Below are 14,736 nucleotides of genomic sequence, written 5' to 3'. Positions count from 1 at the left end.
AAATCTGGTCCTAATACTCAGATTATTTGTCCTGCATTGGAAAGATTACTTTTTAAACTCTAAAGTGAGAGGTAGACACTTGTATAAAATACAAGTTGCTATTTTTGGCTATGTTTGTGCTGCAGAAATACCACAAGCACCTTTATATAAAAGAAGTGGTCTGCAGCAATGTTATACCTTTGCATTCAGATCAGCTTAACATGTGCCACTACTCCCATACTCCTGACTCACTGGGATTTGCCTTATTTAGAGGTACAGAGCATTATCGGACGCTGTTTGACATGGTGACCAATTGCAAAACACTAACCAAAATAGTGGTAAAGGAAAAAAATTATCAAAAGGGAGGTTTCAATGTAATTTTATTTATCTAAAGCACATATTTGGCCCCACAGGGGCCAGGATACCAAACAAGAGAAAACATCCAGAAAAAAAATAAGATCCGGGGAAGAAAGGCTAGACTAATGCAACAAGAACAAATATCTCAACGAAAACCAGGAACTTCATGGTTTGATTCTAGATGCAGAGATTTTCTTAATCCTCTTCTGGCATTGCAAATTTTTATAGCCAGCTTCCTTCTCATACTTCTGTTGTCCAGTGATGGCCAGCCGTTGGCACTGCACACAGACTTCATAAACTCTGGAAAAACAAAATAACATACATCAGTATCATGTTCCCACCATTATTTATGGTTTTTAATACGGCTGGGCTGCCTATCAAAAGTTCCAATTCCATTATTTCATACAGTCTGCCAGATGAGATATGGTTAGGGTTACATGGTTCCTAAGTGAAACATTAAGGCCACTTGGTCAAAGTTTGGCACAGCTTAGAGCAAAGCATTGATGAAGAGGGGGCCAGAAGCTGAAGAAAAAAAAAAGTTCCCTTATGAACTATGAGCCCCTGGTCCACAATGACAGTTCTAGCCCCAAGTAGCAGTGTGTCTTCTCTGGCTCTTTCACCCTTTTGAAATGCTGGGGTACTTGATAAAGACTGTACAAATGTAGATGCATTAAAACAAGCATGGGCCATATCCTGTTCACTAGACGCGGGCAAGCTTCCTCTGCAAACAGAAAGTAATCAGTGCCAGATTTCTTTACAAAACCATCATTGAGGCAGCCAGGGTGAGTCTGAACTGTACTTGCAATTATCATATTTGGAAAACAGTTGTCTAAGAAACCAGCATAGTGACCAGAAATCAAAATAGGAGCTTAATACCAAGTGTTAGGACCAGGACCAACTGATCTAATTATTAGGGAGTTGATCCAGTCTAAATAAAAGCTGCGAGCACAGTATATTTTGTAAGTGCAGTTTGCTATCACTCATTCATCCTATTTGAGAACCTCACACCTGGACCTACAGATTTACAAATGAAATCCCAACTCAAGGCTTTGCGCCAGATTTGCATGCCATTTGTAGCACAAGATCAGCACAAACTGTTAAGAAATTACAAGGTACCCCCATTGCTCTTATTGTTCTTTTGCAGACAGCTGTTAAGCAATGATGGAGTCATCGTTCAGTTATGATACAACCTCACATATGCAAACATACAACACAATGTATAATGAATTGTCACAATCCCAGCTCGACTGAATGTTAATTGCCTTACTGCAACTATTAAATCATTTCAAATTTGTTGAACAAGGATCCACGCTACATCCTCCTTTCAGCGTCTAAAAGAAGTAATTCTGAAGTTTGCCATAATCAATTACAGAAAACCTGGTTCACAAAAAACAAGGCCCTAAACACACACCATTAGTGGCATTAGATAGAACAAGGCTCAGGCACAGAGCTCCATACTCAGACTCAAGGACAGCAGGGTAGGGGCATTGTCAGTCGCACCCTCTCCATTTGCAGACAGGGAGCGGGGTGGAGGGAAGTGTGAATAAATTGGGACGTCCGGGACAAGAATGTGCTTTGCATAAGTCACAGCTCTGCCTAGCATTTCCTGCACTCCCTGTGTGTGGTTGACTTACTTGTTCGGGTCCTGTTGTCCTGCAGTCCGGAATTTGTGGATCCTTGATTGGACACCTCTGACATGTTCCAGCCCTGACACGCGGGTCTTCCTCTCCCAGGTCGTTGATATCTTCTTCCGGGTTCCTTCGCCTCTGTGTTCCCTCGCCAGAGGTACATGCTTGTGTAGCTGTTTCTTCGCGCCAGAGTTTCTTCGGCCTCTCGTCCTGTACAGAATACAATGAGAGAAGAAAGATATATTTAACCAAAGAATCCTCGTCTATCTGGTATATGGTAGGATGATGGTATACATATTTAGAAGGACATAGGTACTTATCTGATTTATCTGATCCAAGGAGAGTGGAGAAATGGTTATTCTTTTGTTTCTCCTTTTTAACACAGGCTGGCTCTAAAGAGAAAATAGATATGTTTGTTTCCTGATTTCTTAAGGAGAGCGAAGGAGGGAGAGAGAGAGAGCGCAGGAGAGAGAGAACGAGAGAGAGAGAGAGGGCGAAGGAGAGAGAGGGCGAAGGAGAGAGAGGGCGAAGGAGAGAGGGGGCGAAGGAGAGAGAGAACGAGAGAGAGAGAGAGAGCGCAGGAGAGAGAGAACGAGAGAGAGCGCGAGCGAAAGAGAGAACGAGAGAGAGAGAGAGAGAGAGGGCGAAGGAGAGAGGGGGCGAAGGAGAGAGGCAAGTGACAGAGGATGCATTAAAGACGTTGATATGATGGGTAAAATATGTGTGGTAGTGGGCAGACGGGGTCATCTTTGGGGGATTTTTGCACTTGTTATCAAATGGAAAGTCATCCAGCAAGCATAAATGAGTGACTGTGGCAGTAAGGGTGAAAAATCAACTCGTGAGAAAAAGCCTGCATTGGAAAAAGGGATAAGCAGACTTATTTTGCCTTGGCACCATGCTCCTCAGTGAGCAGCGCTGTAATGACACAAGGGGTCCTTTTCTCCTTCTGATGCACACGGCTTTGTTATTGGAATGTGGATTCATGGTATGGCAATGCCTAGGATCAAGGAGGGTGTGAAATTAACAGTTGAAATGACACACTAAGGTGAAGTTACATAACGAAGAAGTTTAAATGAAGGAATAATGTTTGTATATAGTGTGGAGCAATAACGTAATGAAACTTGAGGTGAGACCTCTGCAGATCACATTGAGAGGCTGCCCTCCAGACTTTCTCAGGAGCTCTGAGGCCACGTTACTGTGCTGAGCGGCTCCCTGGAGTTCGGGACCCCCTGTACTCCAGAGGCCTTTGTTATGCCACTGGTGTAGAGTCTTTCGAAATGTGGAAACTGCACCAAATCATGTAGCTAGTTACAACCTACGACAGAGATGGCGGCAAAGGCTTTTCTTCTCTTACAGGTTACATTGTATCTCATGAATGCATAAGGCCTCATCGATATTAATGAGGGAAGAGCCAATTGTATGCTGCTCCAGTACTCTTCTGTTGCTGGAAGGCACATGAAAACTTTTTATAATGCTCGTGAAATTTCCAAATTTTGGCTTATATGACATTTGCTACATTCTATCCATTTTTGTGGCTACAAAATCTCGCAGTTTATACTGACTGAAGCAGAAAACGTCTCGTAGGAGACATTTTCTTGTGTGCAGCTCGAGAGTATCTCATGACTTTTGAACGTGAGCTATGCCCACCCACACATTCAATTTTCATGCAAGATACCAACATAAGTGGATTTCATTAAATTTCATATAATTTTAACTAATTTTCAGAAGGCATACATTTTCACGTTTGCATAGGCCTTATTCTAGAGACCTGGCGAAAGCCAGATAACGGAAGTACCGTGAGGTCGCAGAAGTGGAAGACTTTAAGAATAGAGTAGACTCTCGGAAATGGGTCAGGGTGTGGGGCAGGTGGAATTCATTCAGATGTAATATTTGCAATACGCCCAGTGTTGGGGGTGTTAACATTCTTCCAACGAACGGTGGGTGGGTGGGGGAGTCCTGACGAGGTAGACCGTGATACTCCGAATGTGTAAGCGATGAGATGTCTTGGTGGCTGTAACCCATTACATTGAAAGTCGTGTCTATGCAATCTTGATGTTGTGTTGTAAAGTTCAATAAACATAAAAACACTATTAACACGATTGCATTCTATATGATATGCAATAATCTACACGTACGAGTCATGAAAAATTATAACGAACTCCATATGTTTTCTAGAGTTTTTCCCCACTTTTAATCAAACGTAAAGAAAAGAAAATAACCCTTCCCCATTAAAACATACAAGGCACAACAGTGTCACTAAAGAGCAGATGACAACAGAGCGGTTCAGTGGCACCCATGAATCAGTAAGGTATTGTGTATTGAGATCGCAGTCTCCCTCTGAATCCCACTGGAAACATTTTGTCCTTCAGAGCAGTACCAACTCCTCTCCGTTGCAAGATTTTTCACTATATTTAGTTTGTTATTAGAAGCAAAGGCCAGAGTGAGGGGGAGAAAGCCTTGGCAAAGCCGATAGGTCCAGCTTAACCTGCTCCTGCATTTAGATATGCCAAATGCCTCTATTTTACATGCACATTAAAGCAGAATGATTGGCTTTGCAAATGCTCATTTAAAGGCGATCTACGTCCTCTATTACTACTCTCCTGTGTAATAATGCCCCATACCCAACTTAGCTGTTCACAAGAACTTTCCAACCCTGTGCCATGTTGTCTGCATGCAGTAGCCATACTGGATTGCCGCTGTTAGTGTAAGTGGCATGTCCCCATCATCCAGTTAGCCTGCAATATGCCAAAATCATTACCAGAGAAATGAAAATGAGTGTGCGGCAAAGCACGCGTGATGTTGCTAGTTTTCTACATACAAGCAGTGAATGATGCCTTGCTCATTTATAATAAATTTATGATGGTTTAAAAAAAATCAGGCATCTGTCTCTGTTGAGATGCTTCCGACCTTCCCCTCACTGCAGATCCCTGTAAAACACTTTAGTAAATAGTGCATATTAAATTTGCATATCAATGCCACCAAGCCTGCTTTGAACAGAATAACGTGCTGGTATTTGCTTAAGCTATGATGGTTAAAATAATCTTTACAATGAAAGTTGTGGTGGAACCGTTTGATGTGGCTGCGTTGTATAGACTAACCTATCCTGACGGACCCACATGTATTCACATTATGTTTTATATGTTTAGGAATGTTTTACTGGCAGTGGTTCTTAACCTCGGGTTCGCAGACATATGGCCTCTGCAAAAACCCACTCAGAGGGACTGCGTCTGTTTACAGAATTAAATAGTTTTAGTAGATTAAAAAGTATATATACAGCAGAAAAAAAGCAACATTGAACGTTGTAATACGCTTTGTAAATGTGAAGGGATTTAAAAGCGGAAGCTACAAATTAAACTGGAGGAACCCATAACTTGATCCTTCGGAAGAGCAGCGAAAGAATATCAAACAGAAAGAAGAATCCACGATTGGTGTCTTCAAAAAAAGAACGGCATGCCTCATAAGCAACAAGCATTTGCAATGCAATAGTTCTCACAGTTACGCAATTTTAAGCTATTGGCATTGTAAATTACAATGCCTTTTATTTATGTTTTTAAAAAGAAAACAAAAATAAAAGGCATTGCTATTTGCAATGCCAATAGCTCAAACTTGCGTCAATGCGAGACCTATTGCATTGTAAATGCTGGTTTCTTTATCTGCAGGGAGCTGCGTCTGGCCCACTTATTGAAAACTCGTGCTTTCCGAAAAATGAGGAAGCTCGTCTGGGACGGAAACTGAGCAGCTGGGACCGAGAGCGGAGGACTGCGGCTCTTTTTTAAGGAAGGCAGCTGCGCTAGAATCGGGGGGCTGACCCAGGATATGGGCGCGTGCAGATCCGTGGAGCTTGCCCCGATGGACTAACATCTACCTAGCAGCTGCAGCACTTACCGGAGTATACACGCTGGAATCGATGAACTTGTGATGCTTTGGAAGTGTAGTTGGAAAAATGAAGACTGATCCCGATCCAACGTCCATTATGGCCATTGCCCTCACGGTATTCGTTCTTGCCGCAGACCAATAACGTCACTTCCGGCGCTCCCGGATGTGCGTAGGCTTTTGCACGAGGAATCCACCGGCTTCAGGATCAGGATATGCGAGTGAGAGAGAGTTGCTCTCCATTGTGTTCGAGGTAGCTGTGCTTTTTACAAATGTATTTTAGTATTGTGATGGAGTGAATTCGGCAGTCCCAAGGACTTCTACAAATTAGCTTGTTTTCCTTTGCAAGACCATTCCTCTTTAGGGCCATGAGCAGGTCTGTCCGCAGTTGTCTAATAAGTCTAACAATCGGATTCCATGGAAATACTCTATGAAGGAAGTGCAGCCTGGGTGTACAGAAAGTATCATTTGCAATCACAGCAGCGCCTCCCGGCATTCTGCATTCATAAACAGTTTTGGGGTTTGTAGGGCTTTTGGATTTTAGGGCGTACAGGGTCATTTTAGGGTTGAGGGTGGGTTTGTGTTTTGGGGGGCCAGGTGTAATTTAAGGGTTTAGAGCATGTTTGGGTTTTGGGGTGCCAGGGTTAATTTTAGGGTTTAGGGTGTGGTTGGGTTTCGCGTGCAAGGGTTAATTTGGGGGTTCAGGGTGTGTTTGGGTTTTGGGGTGCCAGGGTTAAGTTTAGGGTTTAGGGTGTGTTTGGGTTTTAGGGTACAAGGGTTAATATTAGGGTTTTGGGTGTGTTTGGGTTTGGTGTGCAAAGGTTAATTTGGGGGTTCAGGGTATGTTTGGGTTTTGGGGTGCCAGGGTTAATTTTAGGGTTTAGAGTGTGTTTGGGTTTTAGGGTACAAGGGTTAATATTAGGGTGTGGTTGGGTTTGGCGTGCAAGGGTTAATTTGGGGGTTCAGGGTGTGTTTGGGTTTTGGGGTGCCAGGGTTAAGTTTAGGGTTTAGGGTGTGTTTGGGTTTTAGGGTACAAGGGTTAATATTAGGGTTTTGGGTGTGTTTGGGTTTGGTGTGCAAAGGTTAATTTGGGGGTTCAGGGTATGTTTGGGTTTTGGGGTGCAAGGGTTAACTTGGGGGTTCAGGGTGTGGTTGGGTTTTGGGGTGCCATGGTTAATTTTAGGGTTTAGGGTGTTTTTGGGTTTTGGGGTGCCATGGTTAATTTTAGGATGTTTGGGTTTTAGGGTATAAGGGTTAATATTAGGGTTTAGGGTGTGTTTGGGGTTGGTGTGCAAGGGTTAATTTGGGGGTTCAGGGTGTATTTGGGTTTTGGGGTGCAAGGGTTAATTTGGGGGTTCAGGGTGTGTTTGGGTTTTGGGGTGCCATGGTTAATTTTAGGGTTTAGGGTGTGTTTGGGTTTTGGGGTGCAAGGGTTAATTTGGGAGTTCAGGGTGTGTTTGGGTTTTGGGGTGCCATGGTTAATTGTAGGGTTTAGGGTGTGTTTGGGTTTTGGGGTGCCATGGTTAATTTTAGGGTGTTTGGGTTTTGGGGTGCCAGGGTTAATTTTAGGGTTTAGGGTGTGTTTGGGTTTTAGGGTACAAGGGTTAATATTAGGGTTTAGGGTGTGTTTGGGTTTGGTGTGCAAGGGTTAATTTGGGGGTTCAGGGTGGGTTTGGGTTTTGGGGTGCAAGGGTTAATTTGGGGGTTCAGGGTGTGTTTGGGTTTTGGGGTGCCATGGTTAAGTTTAGGGTTTAGGGTGTGTTTGGGTTTTGGGGTGCAATGGTTAATTTGGGGGTTCAGGGTGTGTTTGGGTTTTGGGGTGCCATGGTTAATTATAGGGTTTAGGGTGTGTTTGGGTTTGGTGAGGGGGTAGTATTACAAAGCGTATGACACCTTACACAACATGTTTAGATAAAGCAAAACCAAAGTTAGCAATGACCGCGAGGATCATAATGCACTTAAAAGTATATGGTATGGCTATATCATAGAACAGCTATAAGGACATGGTTCCGAAAGCTGCAGACAGGCTCAGCTCATGCTAGAGCACCATCTCACATAATACCAAGCACTCTCTGCCTTCGGGATTGTTAAGGCCTGCCATAGGAGTGACTTATAGGTATATATGTGTCTATATAGGTTTAGATATAGGTATACTATATCTAAGCAAAGGGTGATTACACCACTCTGCCCCAGCTGAGTGATCAGCCAGTTGTGTCAATTTAGTAGGGCCAGCCAGGGGTGGCATACTACAAGCTGCAGCCCCTGGTAGGCCTTGGGTGCACATATGCCCTGGGTACCTATAGTACACAGTACAGGGGCTTATAAGTGTGACCCAGTATCCAATTGGAGATGTACCTAAGGTATATGGAGTCCATTACAGTTACAGTGGATGCTTATCTTACCTGGTTTGTACAAAAAGAAAGTGACAAAAAATCAATAAATGTGTTAAAAAAATAACCACTGATTTATACACAGTTTGCTAAAGCACATTGTATGCTCTGTTGTGTATACTAGAAAACGTATATGACATTTTGCGTTTATCTGCAATTTATTGTGCAATCATGCAACAGTTTGCATTTTTCTGGAAAACTGAAACTAAAGTGGTGGACGTGCTCTTTAAATAGACAAGCAATTCCTGTTAAAATCACCAGACGCAAAAACATCTTATTGAAAACACAATAGTACCTTTGAAGTATTCAAATGCTCATTTTCAAATCACCCCAAAGTCATCAGGAACAATGTCATCTTGTAAAGTTATCGGAGAGTCATTTAGAAGTCATCCTTAAATCATCATGAATAATGACACCTACTAAAGACATCAGGTACTCCTTTTGAAGTCATCCTTAAATCATCACGAATAATGACACCTACTAAAGTCATCAGATAATCATTTTCAAGTCATCCTCAAATCATCAGGCTGAGCTTCTCCAGCTTTGCTGATGACTTCAAGAGCTTGATGATGTCTGATGACGTGTAAATGACTTCTAAGGTAGTTGGATGATCATTCAATGAATCTGGGATGGCTTCTAAAGTAATCCTGTTTGACCTGGGTGTCTCGCTGACGGTCGAGTTTCTTTAGCACAGGATGTAGTTTCTGTTGCTCTGTTGTTATTTAGGGGCTTTCTTGACTTCCGTCCTGTGTTCTGTCCCCTCCTGCTCCCCTCTATTGTACGGGATCTGTCCTGGTTGATGTGCCCTTCAAGGGCTCCAGGGGTTGTGGGCGCCTGCGGGTCAGATTAGGGCGGGTCTCTGTTATTCTTCCTTATTGCAGCTTCTGTGGTCTCCGGGTGGTCTTTGGCTTCTGCTCCTGAAGCCTGGTTCGTCTTGCCTTGGGCCGCGGCGGTGGAATCCCTACCTCCTCCTGTTCCATGGCTCGGTGGGCGTCCCTGGCACCCTCTTCCTGGTAGTTTTTCTCTTCGCTTCCTGTGGGTTGGGGCTCTGTTGCCCCTGATGGTTCACTCCCATTGTCGGCTGTTGGGCTCCCCGGGTTGGTCCCATGTGCTGTGGCTCTGTGGTTGATCTCCTCCCTTGGGTGGCTGTCCCACTTCGTCTGGTTTTATATGCCCCCCGGCTGTTCATGTCTGGTTTCTCTGCCCTGGTATGGTCCTTCCGTAGGGTGGGGTTTGGGCTCCTTGTTCCTAGGTGGCTGGCAGTGCCTGCCCGGTCTGTCCATTGGGGGGGTCCTCCCCATCTTGTTGGTCCCGGGACTCAGTGGAGTTTCCCGCTTTTGCCTGCCCATGTGGGTGTCCTTTCTCTTGCCGGTGGCTCCCATCTCGCCCTGTCTGCTGGTGCGACTGGTGGTCTTTTTTGTACTGGCCTCCTCTTCCCGGGCGTTGGAGGCCTTTTCGGCGTTTGGGGCGTGCTGGGATTACCGGTCTGCGCTGGGTCAGTTGGTTCTCTTTTTGGCGGTTTCTCATCTGCCATCTGTTGACGGTTTCTTGGCTTGTTTGGGGGTAGTTCCTGCCCGCAGGGGCTTCTTGTTGCTCTCCTGGGATTTTCGTACACTGCCTCGTTCTCCGGAGGGTTTGCCCCTTTGGTTTTTTGGCAGGGTGGTACCTTCTCTTCCGGGCTCTGCACATCTTCTGGTCCCTTTGCTTCTGTGTCCTAGGATATATAGCTCAGTGGCAAGTCTTGTGCCTCTGGTGGCAATGGCTCTCGCATGATGGGGTTCTACTCCTGCAATTGCATGTCCCATTTCCTGTATTGAGGTTCTGGACTTGTTGGCCTGGCCAGGACTTTTTCCTGTTGGTGGGGCTTGCCTGGGTACTTCTCGATTGCATCTCCGGCGGATGGTGGCCCTGGGTACTTTTGCTCAGGAGTCCGTGTTGTGCCTGTCTTGGCACTGGCGCTTTCGGGTCTCGGTTTTCGCTCCCTGCCACGTATTTTTTTTGTGTCCCTTGGGGGTTTTTGTTCGGCCTACGGCCATACCACCCTGAATACACCTGATCTCCTCTGATCTCAGAAGTTAAGCAGGGTCGGACCTGGTTAGTACCTGGATGGGAAACTGCCTGGGAATACCAGGTGCTGTAGGCTACATGGTGCTTGTGTTGTCCAGGGGTGCTGGTTCTCCCCGTTCTCTTCCCCGGTCTGGGCCCGGCGCTCCCTGTGCGTCTTTTGGGTCTTTGTGCCTGTTGGCTCGGGGGCCTGGTGCTCTGGCTCATTGGTATGTCTTGTGCCTCTGGTGGCAAGAACTCTCGCAGGACAGTGGTTCGGTCCCTGCTCATGCTGTCATTTTATCCCATGGTGGGTGATTTTCGATCAGTTGTTGCCTTTTCGTGGGCTCGTTCTGCATGGCTCTTCTGTCTTTCTCGCCTTTGGTGTGTTGCTGCCGGTGGCCTTGCCTCTATGGTTGCTCCGGTTCCTTCCAGTTCTCGGTTATTCGGTTAGGTCGATCCTGGTTGCTCGCCTCGGCGGCTCTTTCGTTGCTACCAAGGAGCCATTGCTCAAAGGTAAGTCTTGTACCCTTGGTGGTGCCTGCCCTCACAGACCAGGGTTCGTATCCTGCCAATGCTGCAAATGTATCCCCAGGTAGTACATTTTCATGTGGTTCATAGCGGGACGGTTTGCTTGTCCCCTACGCTGGGCTGTCTCGCTCTTTATGCTTTCCTGTGCTTGAGGTCCCCTGGTAGGCATTCGCCTTCCTGTTTGGGGTTTGACCTTGGTTCTTTTTCCGCTCTTCGGCCTCTGTGGGCGGACTTGTGGGCTTTCTGCTTTTTGCTGTTGGTTGCCCTTGGTGGATGGGTCGTTTCGTTGTTGTTTCCTGCGGTCTGTTTTGCCTTGCACCTGTCTGAGCTCTGTTGTTGCTGTCGCACTCCCCTCCCGGGGATCCTGTGGGCGACGGTGGTCCGTGTCCTGCCTGTCTCTCCTTGCTGGTGGGGTTTGGGTGTCCTTCATTTTTTCGGTGGGGTGCTGGTTCCTTCTGCGCCTCTGTCCTTTATTGCGGCTCCTACATGTCTGGATTGGTTCCTTCTGGTTTGTCTGCTTCGGCCCTCGATTGCTGCCGGGCCAGGTAGGTTTGATTTTCTTCTCCCCTTCGGTCATTGGGATGATTCGACCTTGTCGCTGTTAGTGGTCCACTGTGTGGTGTGGATGGGCTTCGGTCGGACTGTGTCCCGTCTGGTCTGTTGCACTCGCAGCTGTGTCTTTCTATTCTGGAGCCTGTTTGATGTTGCTTTTGGCTCTGTGCGGTTTCGTGCCGTGTTTTATTCTGTCCTCCTTTGTTGTTGGTTGGGTGGATTTCTGGCGGTCCTTCGTGTCTCTGGGGTTCGTGTATTTGGGAACTTACGTTTTCTTTCTGTCCCTGGCTGGTTCTTCCTGCTGGTGGTTGCCTCTCTCTTGGGTGGTTCTCCACCCGGCTGGTCTGTTGGGTTTGCCCTCTTCCGTGGGTGTCCCCTTCTGGTCTGTTGATTTCTTGTGAGTTTCCATGAAGCCGTTTGGCTTTGGTATGTGCTCACTTTGTTAGTCATGTGATGAGGAAGACTAACGAGGAGGTAATGCCCCGGTTACTTACTGGTAATCTCCATTGCTCCGAGTATAGTCTTCCTCGCCACATGAGTTCCCATCCCTCCCTTCTTGTCTGGCTGTCGGCTTCATGTTTTTTTGCTTGGTAGTTTAAGGCGGACGGGTTGGGCCGGCCCGCCTCTTATAGAGGTCAGGTGGTAATGGGTCTCCTATATTGGGAGGGGATGGGAGGCTGACTTTTTGCTTTGGAGGGTTCTGGTGTGGAGCTGAAGCTCACTTTTTTAGTCATGTGGCGAGGAAGACTATACTCGGAGTAATGAAGATTACCGGTAAGTAACCGGGGCAATACCCTCGAGATTGATACATACTGCTAGACCTGGCACCTTGGCCTGAGTCTCCCTTCCACTTTTTGCTGATGTGCCTCATGTGTGGCCCATCCCTTTCAAGCTGTACGGAGCGCACAGGAGCAGTACGAAGCGCACAAGCCTTGACGAACAGGGCAACAATGAGCTAAACATTACCTTAAGTACTGTGGAGCCGTTTTTAGAGTTATAGAAACCTTCCAAAGAACTGAACCTTGCATTTAAATATTGTGGAACTGCTTTCAAGAGTTACTGGAACCATTTTGAAGTATTAGGTCTGTATCTAAAGCCTGCTTGAGAGTTTAAATATAAAGAGTATATTTTTACATAAAAACAGCCTTGTGTCTCTGTGTGGTGGGCTGACAAGTTACTGTGTGTGTTATTACAAATGCTTAACCATATGTGCTCTGGGGATTAGCCTTGTCTGCTCGCACCACGCCGCCTAGAGGGTGAGCAGGGGTTATTTCTAGGAGTAGTCCTGGGCCCTGACTAGAGGAGAGGGTCCCTGTTTGTCACAAGTGCATACCTGTGCCAACCAGAGACCCCAAATCCTAACACATACAAAGCTTGTAATACTCACAGGAAGAAGCTTCTCTTAGAGGTACAATCAGCTTTCTTCACTGAACAAATTAGGTCTGCCAGTGATTCAACCAAGACTATTTTTCAGGACATTACTAAACCATCCGCCCGGTCAACTCACAATTCAGCAGAAAGACGTCAGGCCTTCTGTGTTTCCCTGTCAAGCTTCTTTCAGCAGAAGGTCGAAGTAATCTTTAATACATTCACCACTGGTGAGTTTAAGGGCCAGAATAGCAATGAGGCCAATGCAGGACTCTCAAATCAGCCCACCTTTACTGAGTTTACCACACTATCGGTGCATCAAGTTACTCAGGCTATCCCCAATTCAAGATCAGGTTCTCCATCCAATCTGCGTCCACCCAATAGCTTTCATTTAGTTCTTGAGGTTGTATCCCCACAGCTGTAACTCTATGTTCATTTCGGGTGTGTTCCCAGAGCAATCGAAGGCTGCTTTGGTGCTCCCACTGCTAAAGAAACCAAACCTGTGTGAGCAGTACCCAAACATCTATCGTCCATTTCTAGGCTACCTTCTCTAGCAAAAACTGGTTGAGGAAGCCTTGAACCCTCAGCTTGCTGCCTTTCTGGAAGACAATACTCTACTCGATAACAAACAATGCTGCTTCCGTACTGGGTTCTGGTGGCTACTGTAAAAAATCAGAGCCTCAGTGGATAAGGGGGGTAGTGCCACCCATATCTTGTTGGACCTATCTGCGGCGTTTGACATGGTCAATCCTGTCCTTTTGATTTATCGATTAGCGAAACTTGGAAATCCATGGCGTAGCCCTGAATCTTTTGAGGTCATTCTTGACGTGTAGTACACAATTGGTCTCCTTTAAAGATTTCACTTCGGAACCCTTTACACTGCCGGTGGGTACCCCATGGCTCATCATTGAGCCCAACATTGTTCAATCTCTACGTTACCCCCTTTGTGCACTTAATCAAATCATTTGGGCTGTCGATAGTGTCTAATGCCGACAACACCCTAATTGTGGTTTCACTATCGGGTGAGGGCCCTGATATTATTTAGACCTTTTACAGCTGCATGAATGCAGTAGGCCCTAGGATGGATCAAAATTGTCTAAAACTTAACTCTTCAAAGACTTAAGTCATCTTATTCTGCAACAAACCGACTTTTGGGTCCCCCTAGTAGTGGCCGGAGGAACCTGGAACCTTTTCGAAGCTGGTACAGAAAGTAAAAAATCTCAGTGTTATGATCGATGAACAATTGAATTATAAAGAGCAGGTAAACAAAGTCATCTCAGCCTCCTCCTTCTCCTTGCCTATAGTGAAGAAAATTGCAAAATTTTTACCCTTCTACATGCTGAAGACGGTTGTCATTGCACCAGTGCTATCCAGAACAGACTACGGCAATGGGATAGACCAAATCTTGCAATTAAAAGCCTTGAAGAAACTGCAAATCCAACAAACCTCAGCTCCCCCTATGCTGATGAAGACCACCAGATATGGATCAGCGTCTCAAGCCATCAATAGTTTGCACTGGCTGCATGTAAGAAAGCATATAGAGGCACATTTACAACATAGTGTCGGAGTGAGGTGTTAGCCTTCCTGGCTTACCGCCGTGCTCCGTCACTTTAGAAAGGCAGGGCTGCACCATATTTAAAAGGATACGGTGCAGCCTGCGTTTCCCCCTTGTGCTCGCGCTACACTTAGCAGTCTAACACCAATGCAGGCTCCCTTGCACCATAGTGCAAGCGTGTCTGCATTGTGGTAAAGATTGTTTATATGGAGGAAAGTCTCCATCCTGGACATAAACAATCTTTAAATTGTGTTTTCTAACTTTTTTTGTGCTCCTTAATGCACCACACATAGAAGTTGCAAGATTTCGTTTTTTAATGTTTATATGCAGAAAGGGTCACCTTCCTGTACTTAAACAATCAATGGCATTTTACAGTTTCTATGTGTGCCGCACAATGCACCACACACGGAAACATCAAAAACGAGAAGAAATAAAGCATTTCTCCTCATTTCGCCTGTAT

At 45.8% G+C, this 14,736-nt stretch overlaps 1 protein-coding gene and 1 non-coding gene across 2 annotated transcripts; one reads left to right on the top strand and one right to left on the bottom strand.

Annotated features, from left to right (window-relative positions):
• Positions 1–342: 342 nt before the first annotated feature.
• Positions 343–11,378, bottom strand: LOC147700483 (uncharacterized). Its single transcript, XM_086928425.1, has 4 exons — positions 10,873–11,378; positions 5,850–6,037; positions 1,971–2,356; positions 343–636 (listed from the first exon to the last, which is right to left on the bottom strand). The coding sequence occupies exons 1-4, from the start codon at positions 11,376–11,378 to the stop codon at positions 628–630; spliced, it is 1,089 nt and encodes a 362-aa protein (XP_086784551.1). The 3' UTR covers positions 343–627.
• Positions 10,252–10,370, top strand: LOC147700484 (5S ribosomal RNA). Its single transcript, XR_015298508.1, has one exon. It is a non-coding gene; the product is annotated as a 5S ribosomal RNA (ribosomal RNA).
• Positions 11,379–14,736: the final 3,358 nt, after the last annotated feature.

The sequence above is a fragment of the Lissotriton vulgaris genome, chromosome 7, assembly GCF_964263255.1.
Source record: "Lissotriton vulgaris chromosome 7, aLisVul1.2, whole genome shotgun sequence".
Taxonomy (NCBI): Eukaryota; Metazoa; Chordata; class Amphibia; order Caudata; family Salamandridae; genus Lissotriton; species Lissotriton vulgaris.
The sequence above is the reverse complement of the archived record's forward strand: the minus strand, read 5'-3'. Positions and strand labels throughout refer to the sequence as shown.